This window comes from Pleurodeles waltl, chromosome 3_1, assembly GCF_031143425.1.
Source record: "Pleurodeles waltl isolate 20211129_DDA chromosome 3_1, aPleWal1.hap1.20221129, whole genome shotgun sequence".
Lineage (NCBI taxonomy): Eukaryota > Metazoa > Chordata > Amphibia > Caudata > Salamandridae > Pleurodeles > Pleurodeles waltl.
In genome coordinates, this window is record NC_090440.1 from 181,316,560 (window position 1) to 181,342,058 (window position 25,499).

The following is a 25,499-nucleotide window of genomic DNA, read 5'->3' on the forward strand; positions in this document are numbered from 1 at the left end:
GAAGTATTCTGCTTTGGAATTTTGGATGCGTTCGTTATAGGAGCTTCTAGTAAAACTCAAATGCTTGAGGTGTGCGTTGGAGGGTGAGCTTCTCTATGATCTCTTCGCAAGCCTTAATTTGAGTCTTTCCTCATTAAGGCTGCCATTGAACCAGGGTTTGGATTGTCAGCTCAGAATTTTTTTATAGCTGTTTCGGAGCAACCGCATCAAGTATGTCTGACACGGATTGTATGTAATGTTCCGTAAGTTTATTCACATTCGTCAAGTGTGTGGGAGGCGGTAGGATGTTGTTGCTAGCTGGGGTTAGATCGGATATATTAATATTTCTCGAATCTCTGGACCAATGTTTGGGATTACGAGGTGAACACTTCTCAGTAACCACCTTCTCCAGGATGAGGAAGGCGATTAGATAGTGGTCTGACAAATCACAGGGGGTTATGTACTCCAGTTCAATGGTATTGTCTTTAGAGATAATTAGATCAAGCCTCTGTTGTGAGGCGGGCCATTACATGATTGGGTTAGGTTGAGGTGAATGAGGAAGGCCTTAAAGGTGTTCAGTGTGGGGTCATTAGTCATTCCAATGGATGTTGAAATCCCCAAGGAAGATCTGAGTGGGTTGGTGTTGAGTAAAAGCAAGCAAAGCTTCAGTTGAGTCCCTTTTTTATTTCATATGTGAAAACGATACAGCCCGACATCAACCAGCTCTGACTCCACACGTTCCTCATCTCCTCGAGTCCTCACATTCTACCTTCCTATTCTATTACGTTCCAATATTCTAAATTCCCCAACACACGTGCATAACTAGCATATATACAACATGTGGTGATCCGAGTTAGAGGATATGGTCTCCATTATTTGTTCAGTGAAAGGTTATTTCCGGGGGTGGTAGATTGTGTGAAGTTTGCTTACTAACTTGTCTTTGCTCCATATTTCGATGCCAAGATATTCAGAGGTCATTGGCATAGATTGTGAATGTTTGAGGGTGAGCGTGGAGCGGTAAATGCATTCTCGACCCCCCCACCCCGCTTACTTTTCCAGATCTGTCCTGTCTGACATCATCAGTTTGGTGGGAATAGAATGTCCAAGATAAGTAAGGAGGCCTCATTGAGCCTAAGAATAGGAATCATAAGAGCACCAGCAACAGGCTGCATATGGTGCTCTGGTGTCACTACTGACGGGTTGGAGACCGGAGTGATCAATTGTGTCAACCCTAGGGTGTCAGATGAGGTAGTGGAGACTGCGCTGTTGAACGTGGGAGACCGCATTGTATCCATGACTGTCTTGGCTAATGCTGTTGTTCGTGCTCACTCTGTGAGTATTGTTTTTTCAGGGAGCTTAGGGAGTTGTATTAGGCAACACCTTAAGGGCATTGTTTTTCACCTATGTGAGCACTGGGTTAGGAATAAGTCTTCCCCACCCCCTGCCTAGAAATGCCATCAAGGAAATGTTTGCTGTGCTAAAATCGCCATCTTCCCATGTTTCAGGAATACGCAGAGGTGTATCTAAAAACTATTTATTTACCTCTCCTCACAGGTTTGGGATTTTTCTAAGAGCTCATGTTTCCTAATGTTTATGCTTTCAGCCTACTTTGAGTCTGTAATGGAAACAGGTGTGAAACCACTGGGTGAGGCCAAAAAACTAAGTTTCTGAAAAGTAGGTGAGATTCTTAATTCATTGGGGGGGGGAGAGGCCCATTACCAGGGTATCTCCAGCCTCCCCCCACCCAACCCCTCAATACAGATCCCTGGTATCTAGTGGGTGGATCTCTGCTTAGGGATTGTCCTTCAGCAGTGACCCTCAAGCAGGGGTCCTCTAGGTAGAGATCATTGGAGCGAGGAGATTCCCCTCTTCGAGGAATTTGTCCCTTTTGCAAATCTGTTCTTTTGGGGGAAGATCAGGGGTGGGGAGACATAGATAAGCCCCTGATCACCGCTTCAGTGAAAATGAAAAGAGACTATCTACTTTGAATGGAAATGACATCAGCTCGCCTTATGCGTGGACTGGTTTTTCCTAAAAATAATAACAGCCATTGCCAAAGCCAATAGATCTCACCTATGCAAGAGCTATTGCAATTGCCAATGTGTTTTAGCTATGTTGTACTCCAGCGTGGCTGCTGTTCAGCTAAACATTAGTGGCATAAAGGAGAGTGTCGTAAAGTGGTTTGGAGAGTCGTGAAGCGGTGTGGAGTGGCATATGTTGGAATAAAGGAATGTGGAGGAGTGTGGCATAGAACAGGGTGCCATAGAGTAGTGTTGTAGAGTGGAATGGCCTAGACTACAGTGGTAGAAAGTGTAATGGTGTATAGTAGAGTGGTGTGCGTTGGCATAGAGTGGTGCAAAGTAGAATAATAGCCTAGAGTGCATTGGTTTTTAGTGAAGTGGTGTTGAGCGCTGTGATTAGAGTGGAGCAGAGCAGGGTGGAACGGCACAGGGTGGAATAGTGTAGGGCAGAGTGGGGGGGAAGGTAGAGGGGAGGGCATAGTGGAGGGGGGAAGGGTAGAGTGGAGGGGGGGAAGGGTAGAGTGGAGTAATGTAAAGTGGAGAATGCATCGTGTGGTAGTGCATTACAGACAGTTAATCTTCAATTGAAATGACCATTACATTTGTACAGACACCGTTTTACTGATTAAAAACTGTACAGCTCACAAACGATAATGTGTGGAAATGTCATTAGCTAGTGTATTGATTTGATCGTACTAAAATATGTTTCCACCAAGGTTCAGTTAACAAAAAATGTGCTTCATTTGTGCTTTTGTAGTTCAGATATATTCTGAAATATCTGCAAAGTGCACTTAAATTTTGATGTGTGCCTGAAAAAAATATCATCCTGCAGCCCTCCTCCAGCACAACCCCAGTAGCCAGCATGATTGTCACATAAATCCTCTCACTTTGAAGTCCGGAAAAGAAAAGTAAACACCAGGCTCCCTCGGAAGATAGAGCCTGAGACTTGAACTCTGTCTTTAAATGTACAGAATTTGTTACGATAAGAACGAGATTTAAAGGCCTGTTTACAAAAATTGTTTAAAGGGATGCTCAGTTGGAGGATAAACTCAAGCTGGGCAGTCTAAAACAATTAAAGGCAGAAAATAGAAACCAAGCAAAACCACAAAGCCAATGGCTCACATTGAGTGGAAGGCATTCCCGGGCAAGCTTTCTGAATGTCCCCAAGATGTTTTTAACAAACTAGGAAGCCTTGCTATCTGGCAGGCCTCGACCTAAAAAGTCAGGCTACTGGGAAAATTATTTCTCAGCAGCCTCCCTCCCGCCCCCCAAAAACACCACTCCTCCTCAAAACAGATAGGGAGAAGACCTTTAATGGTCTCCTCCACATCAACCAATGGCTGACAGGCGCATTGGGGAGGGAGTGCGAGCATGCAGCTTCAGGTTTCTCTCCGACCTATACGTAATAGCTTGAAAATATTTTTGTTCCTGCGCTAGGAAGTACAAAAGCATGTTGTTCAGCATGCATACTTTGAAATAAAAAATGCATAAGTCCATCCAGAGGCTGAGAATTGCAAGAAAACAGTTGTACATGTATATTAAGTTTAATGTATATTCTAGACCATACATATGAGTAACACCTTGATTTGGATAAAAATTGTTCGCATTACGGATTCTCTCTCGGTTCAGGTATTAAAAAGATGTGCTCATATTCTTTCTTTGTTCAAGTAAAGTAACTACTTTACTCTATCTTAAGGAAACACCATCTTCTTGCTAATCACAAGTTTGAATACAGAGCTGGATATAATGTCTTTGTCAGGCCTGCTTGAAATTGATTTTGAACATGGCTAGAGAATGTAGACGTAGCCTTTCACGCTAACAAAGAGGCAGAGGGAATAGTGCCTTAATAGTGAAAATTGAAAGTGTTAAGTGGCTTTGCTCTTTGGGAAGGTAGCAAAGTTGCAAAATAAGACTATTGCTTTGTAGCAGAACATTATGTAGCTGCATGAGGTGTGTTATCTAGGGCAGCAGTTGCGCAGGTTAGCATACTAGTAACTGGGTGATACTGCTGAATTGTTGGTGTACTAGTTTATAGACTTTTATTGAGCTGTTGTATCATGCTGAATCGTTCACATCTCGTTGTTTGTGTATTTGACGTATTTGGATTTTTTAATGAAATTTTATGATAGTTTTAAGTTCTGATTGTAATGGTAAAATCTTGAAACAAAAAATGCTTTGGCCCATTCTCAAGCCACTTGTACTAACTGGTAATTTAAGTACACTTTCCAGAATATGTGAATGAAAGAGTTGGTTGATTACATATTTTGTACTTTGTTACAAGTGATCTATCACACACCGGTACCTTTATTTCATTATTTATTCTCCTCAGCCTTTAACATTATGAGCTTCTCAGAGTAACGTTTCAAGTAGGAACTCAGGCTGTGGGATGTAGAGGCTTAATGTTTTTACTTCCTCCTCTTTGAGGCTTAACTATATATTTATTTGCCTTGTCTTAGAATGAAAATTTGCCATGGAGTGACGATGCTGATGCTAGAGCAAGAGAGGCGTCGCGTGACTTTGCCAAGGTAATACAAGTTTAAGGACGTCCTTAAAGAAAGTAGAAGAGCATGTCTTAATTTCTACCCTCCTGGATCATTACTTTGGGGAGAGGACGGTCTGAAAGATGGGGAATTCTCTGATGGCTGTCAGCCCTTTTCTGTGTTTAGTGTATGAGCATCTGATATTCATAAGATCTAATTTTGCTGTGTGTGACAGAAGCATAACGCTTTAGGTATGAAATCACAAATATGCTGCAGTACTTAAATGACTTGGACTTTGTGGGGAGACCATTGTTTTGTTTATTGGAAGGATGATGCAGTCATTCCATTATAAATCATCTTTGGTCCAGTTCCACCCCATGGGCCCTTCCCTTATGTAACTTGTCTACACCTAAGTTTTCTGATGGATACTTCTAACTGCAGATTCCTCACCTTTTAGAATATCCCTAGGAGTCTGCCAGAATTAGCACGGTTTTATCAGCATTACTTCAGTGTGCATGCAAGTGATGCAGTGCAGTTTGCATTGACTTCATTCTCCCCTAAGAAGTGACAATGGTGCCGCATAGATGCACCACTCCTATGCATCACTGTCAGTTCTTTTCCTTGTCTTTATACGCAGATCCGGAACTCGCTCCCAACTTTTTCCTTGTCAGTTGCTGAGTTTTTTTTTTTTGTAACTCATTGCCACTGTACATGGGAATCGTGTACCCTTCTAAAACTACAGGGTCTACGCCTTGTTAGGACTGTTGTAAACATGTCTAACAGACCCCCTATGAGGAGTTCCAAGTCCTGCAAGGATTGTGCCCTTATGCATCCAAAGGAGATTTGGGAATGTGAAAAAAACCTGTACGCCACCAAACAACAAAGAAAGTCACTCCCGCTTGAAGTAGAGGGTGCAGACCTATTACCACAACAGGTCCCTGTCACAGACGGAGTCTTCTGGTACTTTAAAGCAGAAGCAAATAGGATTCACCCCCAGTCACGCTACTCTCAGCATGAGAAGTTGCGTGGAAGTCTGGCTGCCTCTGTACCATTTCTCGTTACTCCCCCAGAGGAGCTGATTCCGAAGCTGATACCAATGCTCCCTTTAGATTCCTGCGCTTTCAGCAATGCCTCAACAGATTTAGGTCTTTTTAAAGAGGACATGTTTCGAATCTTTGGCACTCTTCCAGCCCCATCTGGTATACCATTGGGCTCCACATATCCGTTACACCTAGATTTGTCTTCCCTTGGAGCCATCTGTGCCTCCTGGATTTCACAGTTTGAGCAGGGTTGCAACCCAGCACCAAAGTCCATGCTGTTTCCTTTGACATTCACACCAACTCCTTTGCCAAGGTAATGAGATGAGCAACATAGGTACTGGATTTACAACTGCCAGCTGTGGATATCCATCCTAATGTATTGGCAGAAGTTTTGCAACCTGGACAGATTTCGTCTGAGCTCTTACCTCCATTCAGTAAAGCTCTGACTGAAACTCTTTTGGGCACTTGATTTAATCCTGGTTCCTGTCCACTGTTAAACAGGCAGCTGCCAAGCACCACATGATCTGATTTCTTGATGCAGACCCTACATCAGAAAGTTTTGTGATTAAGGTGCCCACCTGTGCGCAGAACCCCCAATTCTTTCCCTGTGACTCCCCCAGACATGGTTCGAACAAATTGAGGTATTCGGCAAATGTATGTTTTGCAGTGTGAATTTTCCTGGGTTCAGCTGCTGTGCATTATTCCACCATCTGTTGGTTGAGACCGGAGTTCTCTAGTATACACTGGTAGTACTTTCTTCTCCTCTTTTTTTTTTTTTTTTATTTTTTATTTTTTATTTTTGCCAACGATTTTACTTTATCCAGCCTCCTTTGATGTCACACGCCCTCTCCTGAAGCTCCCTGTCATGGTCGCCATCTTCAGGTTCTTTTATCCCACCGTTGGGACTGGAAGCTTTGCCGAAGACTCTGCAACCTACGAATGGTAACGTTTTTAGTTGAGGAAGACTGAATATACCACCAATAGAAAGATACTGGAGAAGGAGTGTCGAACTAATACATCGAACTAGTATCTGAGAATTCCCGGGCAGGTGGCTCCCTGTTCTGACTGATCTGTAGAAGACGCTGTTCCAATTTTGCCCGAAGTGCCACCACAAATTCACCCAAAAGGACAAACATCAGGTATGTAACCTGTGCCTCCCGCTCGACCACAACAGCGAAGACTGCGAGGATTTTAAACCAAAGACTGTGAGAGCAAGGGACAAGCAGAGGCAGGCACACTACGTCATGTTGGGCCAGAAACTGACTCAATCACTTAAGAAGACTTAACGAAGTTGAGAAGTGTTGGCGTTGAGGGAATACCGGAGAATACGTAGTCAAAGGAAATCTTGTCAACAAAGAAAATCTGCATCTGTGCTCGATGCCTAAGAGAGCCACGGTAATCGGGGCAGTTTGAGGCAGAAATGGCAGCAATTCTGCAGTAGAAGGATTTTGACGATTCCCTGCTGGAATTTAGAATACCTCAGAAGACTGCAATATCTGAAGACACTGGGAAAGAGTGATGTCTAGGAACGTGGACCCCAATGACACCTGAGCCACAAGAGGAGGAACGAGAGAAAGGATTCTTCTTCGAAATAGGATTCTGACAATTTGGCCATTGAAATGTTCCAAGAGGAATCAGAGGTTACCGAAACCCAGTGGCAAGACATTGAAACGGATTCCCATTGAAGAGGGAATTTATACTTACCCATCAAGACCATCGCCTCCAGATGATAGTGCTATGTATGGACAGTTTATAAAAATAAAATAAAAAAAAAAACAGTACAAAAATATGGAGTGCACATTGAGGAGGAAAAAGCCAAATCCTGCTTCTTCCTAGAGACAGAATTGCCTTGTTAAACAAAAAACAGCTTCTGACAATGCTACTAACCATTTTGGATCAGGGAAGACAGGCTTTCAAGGAGCCTGCATCGTGCACAGCTGTGATACCGAGAGCAAAGAAAAAATGTAGACATTTGTCCAAAGATCCCCTATTCACAACAGAAACAGTTCCAGCTGACTCAATCATAGCAACAAGAAAAGGTCAAACATATTAACTGCATCTGGTCCACCTTCAGACAGAGAAAGTAATAGGATGGACATGGTCGGCAGGAAATTCAAAAGAGGAGCAGCAAATCAATGGAGAATTGGTAACTTGGCACACTGCTAAATAGGTATGCATACCAGCTATGGGAAGAAATGTCAGACCTTATAAAGCACTTGCCTGAACGGTACCTCAAAAGAGTTGCTGCACTGGCTGAAGAGGGTAAAAACATCACAATTACATGCCTTAATTCAACATGAGATGCAGCTGATAAAGCTAAACGACAGATGATGGTGGGTATAACACTTAGACGTCATGCATGGTAGAGGGTGTCTGGGTTTAAAGCAGAGGTTCAAGAGATCAACACTCCCTTCAATGGAGAGCAGCTGTTCAGAAGTAGTAGATGCAACATTACAACAGCTGAAGAAAGACAACTTAACTGTTAAATCATGGGAGCGCTGCAGTTTAGGGGCAACCTAAGAAGAGGAACAACTCCGATCCGAAGACCGGCAGGAAGAGGAGATCTCTTTAGTATCTCCTCATCGGGGGTTTCATGGAGCAAGCCATTCTCAGTCAACACCTCAACACTGGCAGTTTGAGATGCAAGGACGACAGTCCTCTCGGGGACTTGCACAAGGGAGAGCACCACCCTATAGGGGAGGAGCAGCCCGTCATACTGAGGCAACAGTTAAAGATTAGGAGAAGTCTGCTATGTCTGCAAAATAACCAGTTTGTGGAAAAACTGGACCCTGTGCAGGCGAAAGAATTGGTCGATGTATCCAACAGTGGTTCATCATAAACAATCCCATCGATTTGCTTGGCATTATTGAATTGCAGATTAAAATTTTGGACATTTCTTGTACTTGTAGCGGTAACTGGAATAAAAAAAAGTTCATCCTCCACAGTCCCCAACCTAGGAGAAAACAATTTCAGCATTGTTTAGTACTTGAAGAGGTATCTCCTGTATGCTAGTGAGTGGGGGAAAGGGAACTACCCAGGAATCCTTGTGGTCTACTGTGCGGGATTGGCCGCATGATGACATTTTGTATGATCATTGGAGACCAAATGTTTGTTTTTAGAACCCTGCAGCTGTGGTAGAATCACTGTTCTACTGCCCTATATACCTAGAGCAGGGGCCTTGCTCTGAAAGATGGGTAAACTCCTTCACAGGAATCTTCTTGCAAACCAGACTCCCAGTTTGTGTAATCCAGCCCGTGGAAGTTGTTGAATCCCTCATTCCCAAAGTGGCAGCATGTGTGGCGGAACATTCATCTATGAACTGTTGGAATTCCTATAAGACAGTGACACGTTAATTAATGTCAAAAGATGTGTCTGCCGCCACTGTGCCAGGACCATCAAGATCTGGGACATGCATAGGGGTGCCAACCAGGACTTCATATAGGCTACGCCTTCCCAAAGATAGTCTAGGCAGATTATTTAATGATTTCAGAATCCCATATAGGTGATGGATCAAACTAGGACCTGAACCTAATACTCTAGCTGTTAAGGATTGCTTTAAGTCTTGTTTTTTTTCCTTTCCACTATTGAATTTCCTTTGGGATGATATGGAGAATAATAATGTGGTGTCCCTGCAAGCCTTAAAGGCAATAGGAGGGCCCTCGTCAAAATTGAATGCAGCAACTGCATATGTCCAGATGAAGACCTGGAAATCTTTAGTAACAGTGCGAGCGTCAGTCAGTCAGTTGTTGTGGCCACACCCAGAATAATCTGGAGCAAGAATCTACAGTCAGTGGAATGTATTTGCATGCACCATCTGAATTTAAAGGACCACAGTGGTCCAGTTACATTTTGCATATGTTTGGTGGATACTAAGAGGGGTCTCTGGGTGGGTGCTTGATGGTAGAACCTTTTATTTGTTGCTTTAATTAGTTCTAGCCTATAACCTTTGTTGTGGTCACACTATCATCCACCCCTGGTATCATGTAAGGATTGTTTTGGGCACTTAAATGGTAGGAACATTTTGTTGGGTATACTTTTGGTAGAGGCTTGGCTTTAGCCGAAGCATTTACAGCAGCCAAAATGCCATCTTCCACCCTTGTATTGGGAACAAGGTATTGCAGCAATAGTTGCTGTAACAACTGAAGATTTGACAGCTTCACCAGCCAATGAATTCCCTACAACGTATATTCCAACTCATTGATGGCCCAGTGTATGTATTACAAAGGCCCGTGGCAGTTTCTTTGAGCTCTGCCTCCTTACACCAGAGCAATTTATGCATTATGGTGCTTCCTTTAGAATCTCAGACTCCTTTAAGGTGCCAGTAGTGCAAATTTTAATTGAATCACTGGACACAGTTGTACGAATCGCACACAGAGTTTGGGGAATTCGAGATTCGTATGTTCCAGTGCCAAAATCAGTGGTTTAAGCTCGGCAAGTTGTGCTGTGCAATCTTCAAGGGACTGTGTGTAAGTTTGTTGAGGGTTAATTTCGCCATATCTCATGAATGAACAGCTGCATTAGTATTGATGTTTGGTACCTAAAGCCTGGTTGAGCTTTAGAATCAGTATAGATAATATATTTATAGTGATCTAGAGACATGACATTAGTGGGCATTGGGTACTCAAGTTTGTATTGGAGAAATTCTTGGGTCTGTAGTTTTGGGTCAGAAACATAGTCAACATCAGTAGCAGTCGCAGTGGCTCATTGCATCCATCGTGGATGCAGTGCTTTTGCGTTTGGAGCGCTGGCTTTAGTAACTGCCTCAAAGGCTTATATTGGAGAATCAACAGTGATGCGCTTACACTGGGCTTGTGGTCGCTCCTTAATTATAGCTATCTGAACTGCCGTCTGAATTTTCTCAGTGGATGCGAAACCCGTTTCTGCATTTGATTGTGTGTGATTTGTATTCAGTTAGTACTGTGCCACCTTCATTGAACGTGACATGTGAATTCAATGGCACCTGGAATTACCTGGATGACCAAATTGGTTTTGTTTTTCCCATGTATGCAAGTGTTTTGCTTCAAGCATGTCTGTTTGTAATGATCTCAAAATCTGTGTATGTTGCGGTGTCCAGTGCTTGCTTGAGAAGTCTGGACATATTAGATCATATAGTGGTTTTTTTGCGTTGTGCATAATCTGGTATGTATGTTTTATGCGGGAGAGGAGCCAAAATGGCGGCCGAGAAGGACGCCTAATCCGTGAGCTCCGACTCTGGCTCGCCGGAAACATCCTGCGCCTGTAGGAGCAGTGGCCAGGTTTAGGAGGCCGGCGTGCGACAGAGGGGCCGGAGGGGCGAGGAAGACTGCGGTGCCTGGGGCGGCGCGAGGCACGCTCTGCAGCCCCGTCCGCAGGATATCAAGGCGCGGTGAGTGTGCGGCCGTGGAGGGGGGGCTCTTAACTGGGGGAGACGGGACCCGGCTGGGACTCTCTTCCCCCTCACCCCCCTACCTGTGCCGCGTGGAGGGGCCTGCAGTGATCCCGGCGCTCCCGCTGATGGGAGCGCCATCTTGGCGCTCGGACTGCGGCGGCCCCCATGCTGTGAACTGGGAGCCACGCGCTACACTAGTAAAGAAGGCCTGCCAATCAAAACAGGCACAGAGGATCTGGCCTGGCCCGGATGCGGGCGCCTGCTCACCGCGCTGCCCCAGAGACTGACCACCCGGGTGCGGCAGTGATATTCAAGAGCCGGGGACGCTGCTCCTTGCCCGATATTAATAGCGGATCTCTCAGATCAATCATAAGCTGGAGTGAGTGCCTATCAGCCAAAAGCTTGCGACGCACGCCACTTCTGCCCAGCCTGTTCAGGGGAAATCTAAGCGCTCTCGGCAGCACCAAGGTGCAAAGAAATAAGCACCTGGACCAAGGGCGCACCAAAAGTGAAATCCGCAGGGTGGGCAATACTTGGATAAACTTTGTTACACCTCAAAAGGTGCCCAACAATTAAGCAAAATGGCTGGGAAATCCAAATCGGCAAAAAATCAAGACCGAAGTACACATGGACCAGCCCCCAGCGACCAACAGTTAATACCAACCTTACAATCACTGGAAAGTACGCTCCAAGCCCACTCCACACAATTTGAAAAAGTGCTACAGGCAATTATGGACACTAAATCTTCTTTGGAAAACAGAAGAGACACAGTATCACAAGACCTGAACTTACTTAGAGTGGACCACTGCAAATTGACGGAGAGAGTGAAATCAGCAGAAGAGGTGCTGACTGAACTGACCACTATGGCCACGGATAATCAAAAACAAATTCAATGCCTGGACGTAGAGATGAAGATACTATGGAGGCGGGCAGAAAAGAGGCAGAAGGCAGATCGCGCCGCAGTAACGTACATTTTCTAGGGCTCCCCGAAAAACTGCTGAGCAAAGCTCGGAAATATTTCTAGAACAATGGCTAATTAAAGAAGTACTGAACGGAGCTCCATCGAAGTTCTTCTCTGTGGAAAGGGCACACAGAGTCCCAGGGAGACCACCGGCCCGGGCCAACCACCTAGGCCACTGATAGCCAGATTCCTAAATTACAGAGACCGCGATGCAATACTGCAGCAGTTCCGCAACAAAGGCCCATTCAGATATGAGGACTCAGTTGTTAATGCTTACCCAGACTTCACTCAAGAAGTTCAGAGACAACGTAACTCCTATGCTAAAATTAAACAGCGGCTACGCAAGCTCAATATTAAATATGTCCTACTGTTCCCTGCTAAATTAAGAGTGACATCAGATGATTGCATCCATGTGTTCACTTCCCCTGAGGTTGCCTGGACATGGCTACACGCCAAGGGGCTTGCACGTTCCCAGGAGGGCACGGATGAAGGTGTGGAATGGCTGAACTCCCCCTCGCGGATGCGCACCAGGAAACAATCTCTAAGGGACAACCCACTGAAAAACAGGCGGCGGAGGAAAAGGCAAAAGTACTGAAAGAAACGCCTCTGCTTACACAGAACTCCTTTGAGGCACTTCGGGCGACCCCTGAGGACAGCTTGGATTCCGACTCGGCTAGCTCAGACTCTACAATAACAGACGTACTGAAAGGTCCGAAACTCACCCCCAGCTCCGCGGATGCACTTTGACTGCATGCTGCCGTGCCGCTTCTCCTATTGAACTGACCGTTAAATTTGAAGGAAGGCACAGGACATCCGTGAACGTGATTACAAGTTGGAGGATGTAATCTGTAACAACGAGAATCTTTTGCACAAACTTCCATCTTTTTACTGAGTGCACTTTTTGATGTTGCTGCACATGAGAGTGAGGGGGTGGGGGTCAGGCACCCCGGGAGCGCCCAACTGCATTTGCAGACTAGGTCTGCGGAAGGATGTGAGCCCCATAAAAGAGCCACATCTGGTTGTCGCAATAGCGCCACCACAGATATCCACATGGATACAAGTTTTTTCACACATCCACGGGTTGAGTAGTTTGGCACAAGTTCATAGTTGGGTTAGGGAATCAGTTGGGGCGGGGGGGTGGGAAACAGTTCAGTTGTACACTATAGGTCTATCCAAAACACAGAAAATCGTGCGGAGACTGTTAGTCTTAACAAAATACTCTGTAGGGCCGGGAGGTGCCTGGAAGGGTTTGGTAAATAAGAGCGCGTCACATGTAGATAAACCTCAAAATGTTACATGGCTCAAAATGCGAAACACACCACACATCAATATGAAATAGTTACATGAAATGTGAGGGGCCTGGGGGCACCGAGTAAAAGATCCTGAGTATATGCACGCCTCAGGCGCCAGTGCACATACATCACCATCTTACAAGAGACACAACTACTGCAGCCTGATTTACAGGAGATGCGCGTGAAGTGGTGAGGACAGGTCATAGGCACATCGTACTCGGCTTTTGCAAGAGGAGTATTGATATGGATAGCAGGAGGCATCCCATATGCCCAAACTTCGCACAGAATAGACCAAGGGGCAGATTTGTGGTGGTGGAAGGCCAGCTGGATGGCAGACAATTATCGTTAATTGGCATATACGCCCCCCAGTTACCCGATAACAGGGTTTCTGGGCACACTTACGCCGGCATTACTGACAAACCCCGAAGCCCCGGCCATATGGGGAGGTGACTTAAACAGCACACCGAACGCAATATTAGATAGGTCAAACACTCATTTGAAAGCAACAGCAAATCGAAATGCCAGATGCCCACTGGAGGTATGGGCTGGCGACATGAGACTCCATGACGTATGGCGCATGAAGCACCCACAACAGAGGGAATACTCATTCTATTCAATACCACACAAAGTACACACCAGAATTGACATAATATGGGGAACCCTGGAAATAGGTGCATTGGTCAATAGGACAGAATACTTAACTAAGACACTATTGGATCACTCACCGCTTAGAATAACACTGAATTGGGGCAGGAAACGCCAAGGGATCCCCACGTGGAGATTACAGGTGGAAGCTCTTCAAGATCAGGCATTTACAGAAGCACTGAGCACAACACTGAGACAGTACTGGGAAACAAATGATGAATCCACAAACTCAAGAGCTGTAGAATGGGATGCACACAAGGCAGTGATCAGAGGTCATCGCATCTCAACCACATGGTGAGTGAGACGCACCCTACATGCTGAGATCAGTAAACTAGAAAAGGAACTCAGAGCAGTAGAAATTGCAGTGGCACGCAATGAAACACCTTACACAGCGCTAAAAGAAGCGCGTACAAAATATAACGAGACAGATACCAGACTCCGCCGACACAACCATAATTATCACTTAATGCGACTACAAACAGAGGGAGACAGATCGGGCAGGCTGTTGGCGTGGCTCCTACGTGAGGACCGGCAGCAGTCCCCCATTGGGGCTATACGGACAGGCACAAGCACAATGGCCACCACCCAAGACGAGATAAATGTGACGTTTAGGGAATACTACACAAACTTTTATATACCAAACGCACATCATGTACGATCCAACAACTCGATTCCTTTCTGGCAGGCTCATCCCTGTCGCAGCTTTCACAGGCAGATAGGGAGACACTCGAGGCTCCTCTGACTCTGGGGGAACTAGATTTAGCTTTAGCGCAGATGCCTAGGAACAAAGCGCCAGACACAGATGGCCTCCTGATAGAATACTACACCACTTACTCAGCACGCTTAAAGCCCCATCTGCTGAAAGTATTTGAGGAAGCATGGGCCAACAAGATATTGCCCCCAACACAGAGAGAGGCAATGATAGTGGTCCTCCCTAAGCAAGGGCGCAATCCCACAGATGTTAAATCTTACAGACCACTCTTGCTCCTAAATTTAGATTGTAAAATACTGGGCAAAATATTGGCTGACAGGATAGCCCCCATCATGCACACCCTGATACACGATGACCAAAACGGATTCATCCCAAAACGTAGCACCTTTTTAAATATCCTGCTGAGCGTAATGGGAGACACTCTTCCGAATGCACAAGACAAAATGGTACTCTCACTAGACATCAAGAAGGCATTTGACACACTAGAGTGGGATTTTCTATTCGCTACCATGCAGCAAATGGGAATTGTCCCTAATTATATTCGCTGGGTACAGACGTTATACACCAAACCACAAGCCAGGGTGAAAACGGGTGGAGTTATATCCGATAGCTTCCCGATCACTAGGGGCACAAGGCAAGGGTGCCCCCTTCCCCCCTGCTGTTCGCCATAGCAATGGAGCCATTAGCGACACAAATACGTGCCATGGAAGATAGATGGGGAATAATCAGAAATGGGCTACATCACGCTATATCATTGTATGCAGACGACGCCTTAATATATATATACGGAAAGGAAGTGAGGTGATACCCTCTGTAATATCACTACTGACCGATTATGGAGGGATATCGGGCTTAGTGGTAAATTGGGAAAAATTGCGCGTGTACCCACTAACTAGATGGCTGCCGTCAAGACAAGAAAATGCCCCAGCAGAACGCCTGAAATGGTGCTTCGAAACATTCAAATATTTAGGGGTATACATATATCATAAAACTGAGGACCTCCAAGATGGTAATCTGGGAAGAGCGTTGGCCTCAATGAAGGGGTCGCTGTGCTTCTGGAATAAACTACCATTATCACCACTGGGCAGGGTGGCAGTGGCGAATATGCTGATCCTGCCCAGGCTGTTATATTACTTTGCAGCCCTGCCACTTAATGTCCCCAAGAGTTTTTTTTTCCGGATCCTGAACGCATCTTATATGGGGAGGGGGGCAGGACGCGCGTGGCACTCTCTACACTGCAGAGCCCAATAGGTGCTGGCGGACTGGGCGGCCCCAACTTTGAACTCTATTATCCTGCCGCACAGCTACAGTGGATACTGAATTGGCTCCACAGGCCTGCGTCAGCTGAGTCCGCATGACTGACTGCCCGATTGCAGGGGGCGCCACTGCTTACAAAAACCCCAAAAGCGCGACTGATAACCCATTGAATACAGTGGCGCATTCATGCTGGGGGAGGTATGTACAAAAAGGACGCAAGGCGCTCCCCTACTCGCTTATCCCTCTGGAACGGCTGCCCGGGTGGGCTAAGGCTGGGACGCACGCACGCACTCACTCACTCACGGTGTGGACGGAAGCGGGCATACAAGTAGTGGGTGACTGCTTTGAAGATGGTAAACTAATGACATTCGAATCTATACAGGCCCTTACAGCAGTGAACCCAGGACAATTATTAGCTCATCACGCTATAAGCCATTCAATCAAAAAAACATGGGCGGCCGGAGATCAAGAACCAGAGATTTCCCCCACACTACACCACATGCTGCAATATGATGCCCAAGTAAAAGTAGTGTCGAACCTATAGTAAACTCCTGAGTAAGCCCCCTGAACCTGATCTGGAGAGGGCTAGGGATAGGTGGAACACTGTTCTACCTGACCCGATTCCCCAAGAAGACTGGTCAAAAGTCCTATACCACACCCGTGGGGTGTCAAGAAACCCTCGATTCCGTTACACACAGTTTAATTACATACATCAAATATACTTATCACCAGCCTGGATTAAGCACGTTTCCTGGGTCGGACCCGGCTTGCCCCAAATGTAACGCTCCATTGGCACACTTCTACCGCATGGTCTGGGAGTGCCCTCAGGTACAAAAGGAATGGAATAGGTTGGTAAAAGAAATCACCGAACTGACGGGACTCGTACTGGCAGTGGGTCCCAAATCCTGCTTGCTAGGACTGAGGACAAGAGTAAAAAAACATAGACACCTACACAAGTTCGCAGGCCTAGCATATGTTATGTACAAAAGATTGATAGCCATGCATTGGAAAGCACCCAGTGCGCCCGATCTGAAAACTTGGCATACCCTCAAATTGCGCTGGTCCCGCACAGAACACCAGGTACTAAGGAAACTAGTGCGGGACGGCCAACAACACACAGGATGTGAAGCCTAGGTAAAGCTAGTAGCCAGACTAGAGGCCAAAAACGATGAGAAACCACCATGAACAAGGGAATGTAACAATTACAACACAGTCAGATAGTATCTGCCTACTTATAACACAATTACGCAACCGTCTGTGAAACAACACACCAACGTGTAACAATTATCCCCACCCCCTGCACCCGATTGCACCCATGTTAGCCCACGAGTGCAGGGCAAACACACAGAACACACACACACAATACGTTCCTAACACACGCCACCAATAAATTTACAGAACGGCGTCCCTAGCCATCACAACAAGCAGAGACCAGCAGGGAATAGAGTACTCAAGTAACTATAGGAGGGGCTCCTCAACACCAAAATACAAGATCTATCAGTCAGATACAGCAGACAAATATACTGGATGTTATAACCGGACCTAACTTGTGTACACTTTGTTTAGTTGTTTGAACGTAAATACTTTACTAGATCAACCAAATCCTGCTGATGTATTTATAAAATTATGACACATGGATCTGTTATGAAAACTCAATAAAAATATCTTTTAAAAAAAGTATGTTTTATGCGTCGTGCATAATCTAATGTGTATGTTTTATGCATTGATCTGCCAAAGTCAAAGAATCCTAACAAGAATTGTCATTTTTTAAAATGGTATTTGGTGGTTGTAATTGTGCACACATCTCTAGGAAGTGTGGTTACCAGACTCTTTCCCTCATTTGAAAACTCATATCCCAAGAACAGGACACTGAGAAATGCAGTTTTCATTTTCTTGATATTACATTTGTAGCCTTGTTCGGCAAATCCCAGTACAATGCAGTCTTCCTTGGCCAAGTGGCGGTGTGAGCTGAGTGCGGAGAAAGATCCCTGCTTTCAGGTGCTATGTTTTTGTAGAAAAAAAACATTGGAAATATCCAAGGTTGTTTTGTATTTTTCACAGACCGTTTTGTTCACTAGGGCTTTGCTATGTGATTTGTGTATTGCAAGTGTGTGTGTATGGCTGTTTAAATATCTGTACTCTAAGACTATTTATTTTATATGAACGTTACATCTTAGCTACGGAAAAACAGAGTTGTTCAGTGAAGATATGCAGGGCTCAATTACTCATGGGTATTCTACTTGTGAGAGAATTTCCCTCAGAGGTGCTTTTATGTCATGTTTTATAAGGTACTGGGGTTATACTTGTGGGCTGGACTGTATAGGTATAATATGGTAGGGGTAGTCCCTGTCCCAGCCCACATGGTTGCTATACAGCACTGGAGCCAGATCCCAGTCTGCAGCATAGGCTTCTTTTACTGAATCTGGAACTAGGGCTGAAAAAGATGGCAAAATCACATCTTCTCCTTGTGGGAGTGTTCAAATTAACTCTGGTGGCCAGAGCATTAATCTTTCCCAGAAAATTACTGATTGAATATTAAACTTGTAAACATGATCGGGGGGTTGTGATCTTCCTGCCTGGGTTTTTTACTTCAATTTAGTCGTTCATTGCTTTGACATCTAGAAACTCTTGAAGAATCTGGTGAACAATTGTGACATCTGCTGCGGTGTCTATGTCTAGCTGAGTCAATGCCTATGTCCTGTTCTTCAGTAATGTCCTCAATGTGTGTGGCATACTTAGCCGAAATCTCCGCAACCACCTTCTTTTTAAATTGTCCTTTTTGTTGTGGAAGTTTATCTTCTGTTTTTATTGTGGCATCACATGAGTGTTGTGAGTCCTTCTTTGGTTTCTCGTACTCTTCTTTTCTACGTTCGGACTGTCCACTTCTCTCAGTCTGCTTGTCGAATGAGTCCTGGAAGGAACGAGAAGGGCGTGTATCAGTAGACTGATACCGGTCAGGTTATTTCAAATGATCACGATTTCTTAAATTATAGTGTTTCTCTGAGGTCTCCGAATGCAGAGATTCTCCTCGTTGTTTTACTTTATCTTTATTAGATTTCTGTTTGTCACAGCGTTTTTTAGAAGATTCTTGTACTTGCTTGGTATAACCTTTTTTCGGAGTTACCATTAAGTTGTGGTTTATTTGACCTGGCCCATAAATTTTCCCGACCTATACAGAAATTATTTTTGGTAACTTGCATTGCTGATCTGTTTAAGGAACTGCACAAGCTGTTGGAGTACTGCCAATGCTGCTGCTTTCCCTTTAATATTTCCTAAAATTATTGAGGCTAAGGTGGCAAAATTGCCCATTAGTTTTATCCCCGAATCCAGTTCAGGGGGAGCCCAGTGTTCACTTTAAATTTGTTTCAACACCTCCGGATGAACCGAAAGAGAAATGGTGTTCCATGCATTTTGGTATGTACCGCAGCAAACATTGTGCCCCATGTGGGCACAGTCATCAATGAAGGGTGCCATCTCCAATGGCAAGCATATTATGAGAATTCTATGTTTATCATGGGGTTCCTCATGGCGGAAACACTGCTTCGAACTAAGTTTGTTTATTGTGCAATCCAGAACTAAATTTCTTCATGCCTGGCAGGAATTTTACCCATAATAGAGTTTATAGTTACTAGGTTTATCCCAGGTGTAGCCAATTGTTGGACAGCTGAAGCAGCCGTCTCAGGGGCTGTATTCAATGTTCGCATTAGAAATTTTGTTAATTGTGTCCGTATATGCTCTCAAGGTTATTATATAGGGGCGTCAATCCGCTGCTTGCAGTTTTTGTACATTTGGAAATTGTGTTTATGTAGTCGGTACTGGCCATGCTGGCCTTTCATTGCTGAATGGACATAACTTAATGTGTGCAACTACGTGTGGAAGGACGCCTTGAAACCAATTTTGGTATTCTTGATATGATAATGGATTTTTAAAAAATGTTTGTATGCTCTGTATTGTGCTGGTGCATTAGCCACCGTGTATGTGTGAAATTTATTTGTACTAGCATCGCTTGCAGGAAAATTGACTCAATAGAATGTTTCTGTTTTGTACACAGTGTGTGCCTCAACCACAAATATAACATCTCTAACCCTAGTAGTTAGCCCATTAACAAGTAAATGTTGTGTGACAGCATGTCTACAATTTTCTGGAATTACTAACAACCTACAGACTAGTATAAGTACTACCTATGTAGCTGAGGAGTATTTTCCCTAACACCATGAACTTCTCTTTATAAAAAGGTTAATAGGACACCTTTGGCGTAAGAGAGAAAGACTCATTTTAGTAATAGAACTGCATGTTTAAAATGGCAGCATCACTGAGCACTGGAGACAGAGTTCAATCCACACTTCTTGGTAGCTGTCGGCCTTACTCCATGCTACCTCAGTGTCTCACCCGAGACTGGTGACCTCAGGGAAGTCGTTGAAACAGATCGGGTCCCTTTTGCTTAGTTGCTCACACGTGCAAGGCGAGACACAAGATGCGAAGTGGATTTCAATGTGTTTATTGAAGCAATTGCATTCTGATGTAAAAAGCACGTGTTGCGATAATTAGGCAGATGAAACACAACAAGGTAGCCAATATTACAGTCAGGTGTAGAAGATAAACAATCCCACCATATTGTGTTTCTGGAGAGATTAGAGGTTCCTACCAGAAACCTATGTCTATTTCTGAGAGCCTTGTTGTTGTAACCCTCTGCCTGGCCCAACCTAAGGAATTAGCCCCGACCCCATACCAAGTTGAACTGCAATGGTCTGCCTGTTGTGTGGATGACAATCTTCCAGAAGGGTGCAAAGTCAGCGTCAGTAAAACTGTTTGTCGTGTCGCTTGAGACCCAGGATGATCATGACTGGAATGCCCTCTGCACTCCTTGGGCGCTAGTATAGTATATATCATGCCCATACATCGTTTGAACAACAGTTCTGCTGTAATGCTCTCGCTCTGAGAAGGAAGCTGGCTTCTGGGCTGGCAACACAAACTAGCATATCATGTATTGTATTTAATAGCCTTGGACAAGGAGTACAGATTAGATGTGGTACAAAGGCAAATTAAATGTGCAGCATAAACCTATCTTCCTAGAAGAAGCAGCTGATAAAATATGTAAAAGCAAATGCTAAAAGCAGCCTTGCTAAAATATGAATAAAAATATATATAAAGGTAAACCAAGGCACAAGCCATGAAACTGAACTAAGACGGGGTGCCGAACCTGGATACTAAAAGGGTCCTCACGGCAGTTGGGTCACCATTTAATGTCCCCTTGTCATAAAGGTTTTGTTCCAGCTGACAAAACATAGACATGGGTCTAGAGAAGAGTCTTCTAGCCGCTTTCGCAGGAGATAGAGAGCCTGAACAGGACCAAGAATTTCATCACAAAGTGCAGGGAACAATCTGAATCAGTCTCTGAGGAGATCGCAGTTCTGGTCTGATTCGAACTGACACTCTACGGATGATTTCGGGAATTATCTCCAGCCTCTCCCTATTCTGTTCCATCCAGCATGTCCCCAATAGATGTTCTTATATCATTACACAAGTTGTCTCACAGGGCTGAAAGGAAATTCAGTCTTTTGACTAGGATTTCAGTGGTGACCACGGCTGAATTTTGTGATCATTAAGAATATGCCTCAAGCCTGGCCATTGGCTCCTTTGGTAGAAGGGTTACTTGAGTCTGTGATGAACACTTAAACTAATCAATCCTTTCTCTGCTTGCCCCATTAAGAAACTGTCGCGTAGGCTCTCAGTATTCTAATGAGACTACTGGATTTGAGCGGCAGAATCGCCTGCGGTGTGGGAGACTGAGTCTAACCCACTACAGGTGACACCTGTCGGCCTAATCCGGGTTTTTTGCTCCAGCTAACTAGCAGTGCCTCATCTCTAACCAGAGAGCAAGGATGATTGGGCAGCTGAGCGCATGACACAATTGATTACTCAGGAAAATCGTGGTCACTCAGATCGCATCAGTTTCTCTCAGTTACATTAATCTCACATATACAAGGACAAGCAGAGGCAGTATATGTTTCAGTCAGGTTTTTAATGAAGCAACTGCATCTTCGATACTAAAGCATGTACTGCACTAACCAGGACGATAAAGCATGACAGGATTAAAATTGTGACAAAAAGTGAAGCATGGAAATAACACTACAATGTTGTCACTAGAGTCAATAGACTAATTCCACCTAGGCTGTATTAGAGCACAGCATGTTAAGCTCTAGTTCTGCCTTTTAGGCTCTCCAGGGAAGACATCGTCCCCCATACCTGAGCTAAGGCCTGAAGTCTGCATAAGCAGCTGTAGCGAAGCGTTCAGCAATCAACATACAGCCGTGGTCTTCTGGCTGGAATCTCCCTCTAACGTGTATGGGACAGGAAAGTGTTATTATAATAAAACAGCTGATTTTCTAAGAAAATGTCCCTATGTAAGGATGTGTATGTCTATATGAATACCACAGTCAAAGCGTTACCATGTTTACCGGCAACCTATCTTACTGCTGCTTTGTGAGAAGCGCAGAGTGAAAAATGTCTCGTTTGAGAACACAGTGCTGGCTTAGGCAAAGAACAGCTAGATAGAGAGAAATAAACAAGACTGCAAATGTGGCTATTGTCACAATAATAAAGCTGAATAAAATATATCTAGGGTAAAAAGCACAGTTGCAGGCCTGGTCTTGCTAAAATAATGTGCATGGAGCTATAACTAAAATGGCTGCACAACAAAGCGATGGCGAAAAAAGTCAAGTATACAGACTCTGATCCAAAGATTCTGAGGGGGATTGTAACTCCTAGTTTCTTGGTGGTTACCGCTGTTGCTAATAATAATCCATGGGGCCATACGGGGCCCATGGATCCAGTGCTGGATTCGGACCGGAGCTGCCAGCAAGACTGAGACCTTCCTTGGTGCCCGCTTTAGTGCTGTTGACCAGTGGCAGAGCCATTCCCAACTCTGACACAGTCGGACGGGTGTTTTCCGGATCTGAGCCAGTGCCTCTATGCCTTTGACAGGCCTGGAGGGGGATGGCGAACAGGAGGGGTCTGAGAACCCTTATGGATATCAGCATCTCCTGTATGAGATTGAGGAGAATTGGAATGAGAAACTGGTGAAAGCCAATGGGTTGTGCATGACTGTGTACTGGCTTGGCCTCCCCGCATACTATGGCTACGGAAGGTGGTGTATAAGGCGGATGAGGTCTTGGACCATAAGTTGCCCTCAGTTGCAGTGAAGACTAACTTTTTGACAGGTGCTTCTGCCAGTAGTCACCCCTTCTGAACCTTTACTCCCTTTTAATGAAGCCCTTACCAACGTCCTACTCGGGGCCTGGTACTAACCCCACTTATGGACTCCTGTCCATTGGACAAATGCCAGTTGCTATCTCTCTGTTTCTGGGGACCCCATATTCCTTAACCAGCACCCAACCTCAGAGAGCTTGGTGGTTCAATCCTCCACTGCTAGAGTCTGCCCTCTACTCTGGATCTGTTTGACAAGAGGATGATCTCTTCCTGCAGCCTTGTACTGCAGTCGGTGAACAAAGCTTGCCATTTGGGCCAATATTATCATGGGATCTTGGATTCAGTTGTGCATGTTCTGCCTATGGTCTTAGAGGAGGGCTGAGCCATACTGTCCCAAGCGGTTACTGATGGGAGAGGCGAAGCAAAGTTCACCATACGATGTGGACTGGACACCACTGACTCACTGGGTAGAGGGATTTAGTCAGTGGTTTTGTGGTACCATGCATGGCTGAGAACCACTGTCTTTTCATGTAATGTCCAAGTCCAGCTTATGGACATGCCCTTTGATGGCTATCCTATTATGGAGAGAAGGTGGTCTCAGCGCTGGAGTGCTTTAAGGAGAGCAGATCTTAGGCCAGTTCCTTGGACTTGTCTATGGCCTCTCGTCAGCCCCAGTCCACCTTCTGCCCCTTTTGTGGCCACGGAAGATGTTTCCAATTGCGTCCATACTCCGCTACCATGGCCTGCAGGCTTCCAAGCCTTTTCATGGTGGAGTATGTGGGTCCCATTGGCTACCTGTCCCACATGGTCTAAGGTCGGGCCAGTCCACATGACTTACTGTAGTGGTAGTGAGAGATGCATCACTTCTGGGATGGGGCAGGCGTCTGGGAGAGCTGGAGGTCAGAGGATTCTGGTCTCTGGTAGAGTCCAGGCTCCACATTAACCTTTCGAAGCTTTGGACGATTTACTTGGCAACAACAGCTTTTCTTCCTTCGATCAAGGGAATCTGGTGCAGGTGTTAATGGGCAAAATTATCACCACGAGGTACTACAACAGACAGGAGAGGGGTGAGGTTTTAGACCCTTTGTCAAGAGACCCTGCATCTCTGCACATGGCTCGACTGCTAGGACGTCTCCCTGGTGGTTCAACAGCTGGTGGGCTCTCTGAACCCCTGGCTGGACAAACTCAGCTGACTATGCCAAGCAGGTCACGAATGGTGTCCCCATCTGGAGTTGATGCAAGATGTCTTTCAACAATGAGGAGAGCCTTGATTAGATCTGTTCGCCACTGCAGAGAGAGTGCAAGGTCAGCATTTCTCCGAGCTGGAGTTTTGAAGGCGGCTCTCGTTTGGCAGTGCTTTTCATCTCTAGTGAAGCTGTGGTCTCCTGTACGCCTTTCTGCCCATACCACTCCTGCCCAGAATTAGCAAGAAGACCATGAACAACCAGGCCCAAGTTATTCTTGTGGCTCCGGATTAGTCATAGAGTCTGGTATGCTGAGCCATTCAACATGAACACTGGTCCCCCGATTAGGCTGCTCCTTTGGTAGGATCTTCGGCTATAACAGGGGAGGGTCCTGCATCTGAACTTGCTCACCGTCCACCTTCATACATGGAGACTGAATTGTGACAGTTGGCAAATTTCGACCGTCCTCCTGAAGTCTGTGATGACACTCTGGCAGCCAGGCAACCTGTCAAATTAGTATAGGCCTACAACTGGGATAAATGTCTGGTATGGTGTGCTTCTGGCAACATTGATCCTCTTTCTGCAACACTTTCTAAGGTTCTTGTGTTTGCTCTATCTTTGGCACAGCAGATCTCTGCTCTAAGTACAGTTAAATGCTATTTATCAGCCATTTTGGCATTTTTGTGGTTGCCATACAAGCCTTTATTCATGGCCCCTGTTGTGGCTAGGTTTTGCAAGCTTTCCCTTAAAGCCATTAATCATGCCCCAGTGGGATTTTAAATCCTGTTCTGACTTTCTTGATGTGGGCACCTTTTGAGCCTCAGCACAATTGCCCACTTAGGCTAACTGCCTTTCTAGTGGTCATTACACCGACCAGGAGTGTCGGTGATTTACAGGCACCCACGGTGTTCTCTCCCTACACTACCTTCTCTGCCCAACTGGTACTCTGGACACGTGCCTCCTTCCTTCAGAAGGTTGTGACTACTTCCCATGTAAGCCAGAACATCACTCTGCCTACTTTCTTTAGTCCACCCCGCCAAAGAGGAGGAGACCATCTGTACCCAAAAAGAGTGTTATTGTTCTACCTTGATCATACAAAGGAGTTCTGGATGGACGATCAACTCTTCATGGGGTGCATAGAAGCTAAGAAGTGTAAGGCTGTGCAGAAATGGGACATCTCTAGATGGATAGTACCCTGCATCAAGATCTGCTGTACACTGGCCAAGAAGCAACCCCCTGAGGGATTGCATGCGCATTCCACCGGTCCGCGGAGTCCCTGTCCTGGATATCTGTCAGGCAGCAATGTGGGCATCTCTGAGCTTGTTTACCAACCACTGCTGTCTGGACAGTG

At 45.3% G+C, this 25,499-nt stretch overlaps 1 protein-coding gene across 3 annotated transcripts in view; it reads left to right on the forward strand.

Annotated features, from left to right (window-relative positions):
* The window catches only part of ARID3B (AT-rich interaction domain 3B), a 262,404-nt gene that overhangs the window by 119,911 nt on the left and 116,994 nt on the right, over nt 1-25,499 (forward strand). For all 3 annotated transcript variants that reach the window (XM_069222119.1, XM_069222120.1, XM_069222121.1), the window contains exon 3: nt 4,457-4,525. In XM_069222119.1, coding sequence (XP_069078220.1) covers nt 4,457-4,525 — 69 coding nt within the window. The remainder of the gene's footprint in view (nt 1-4,456; nt 4,526-25,499) is intronic.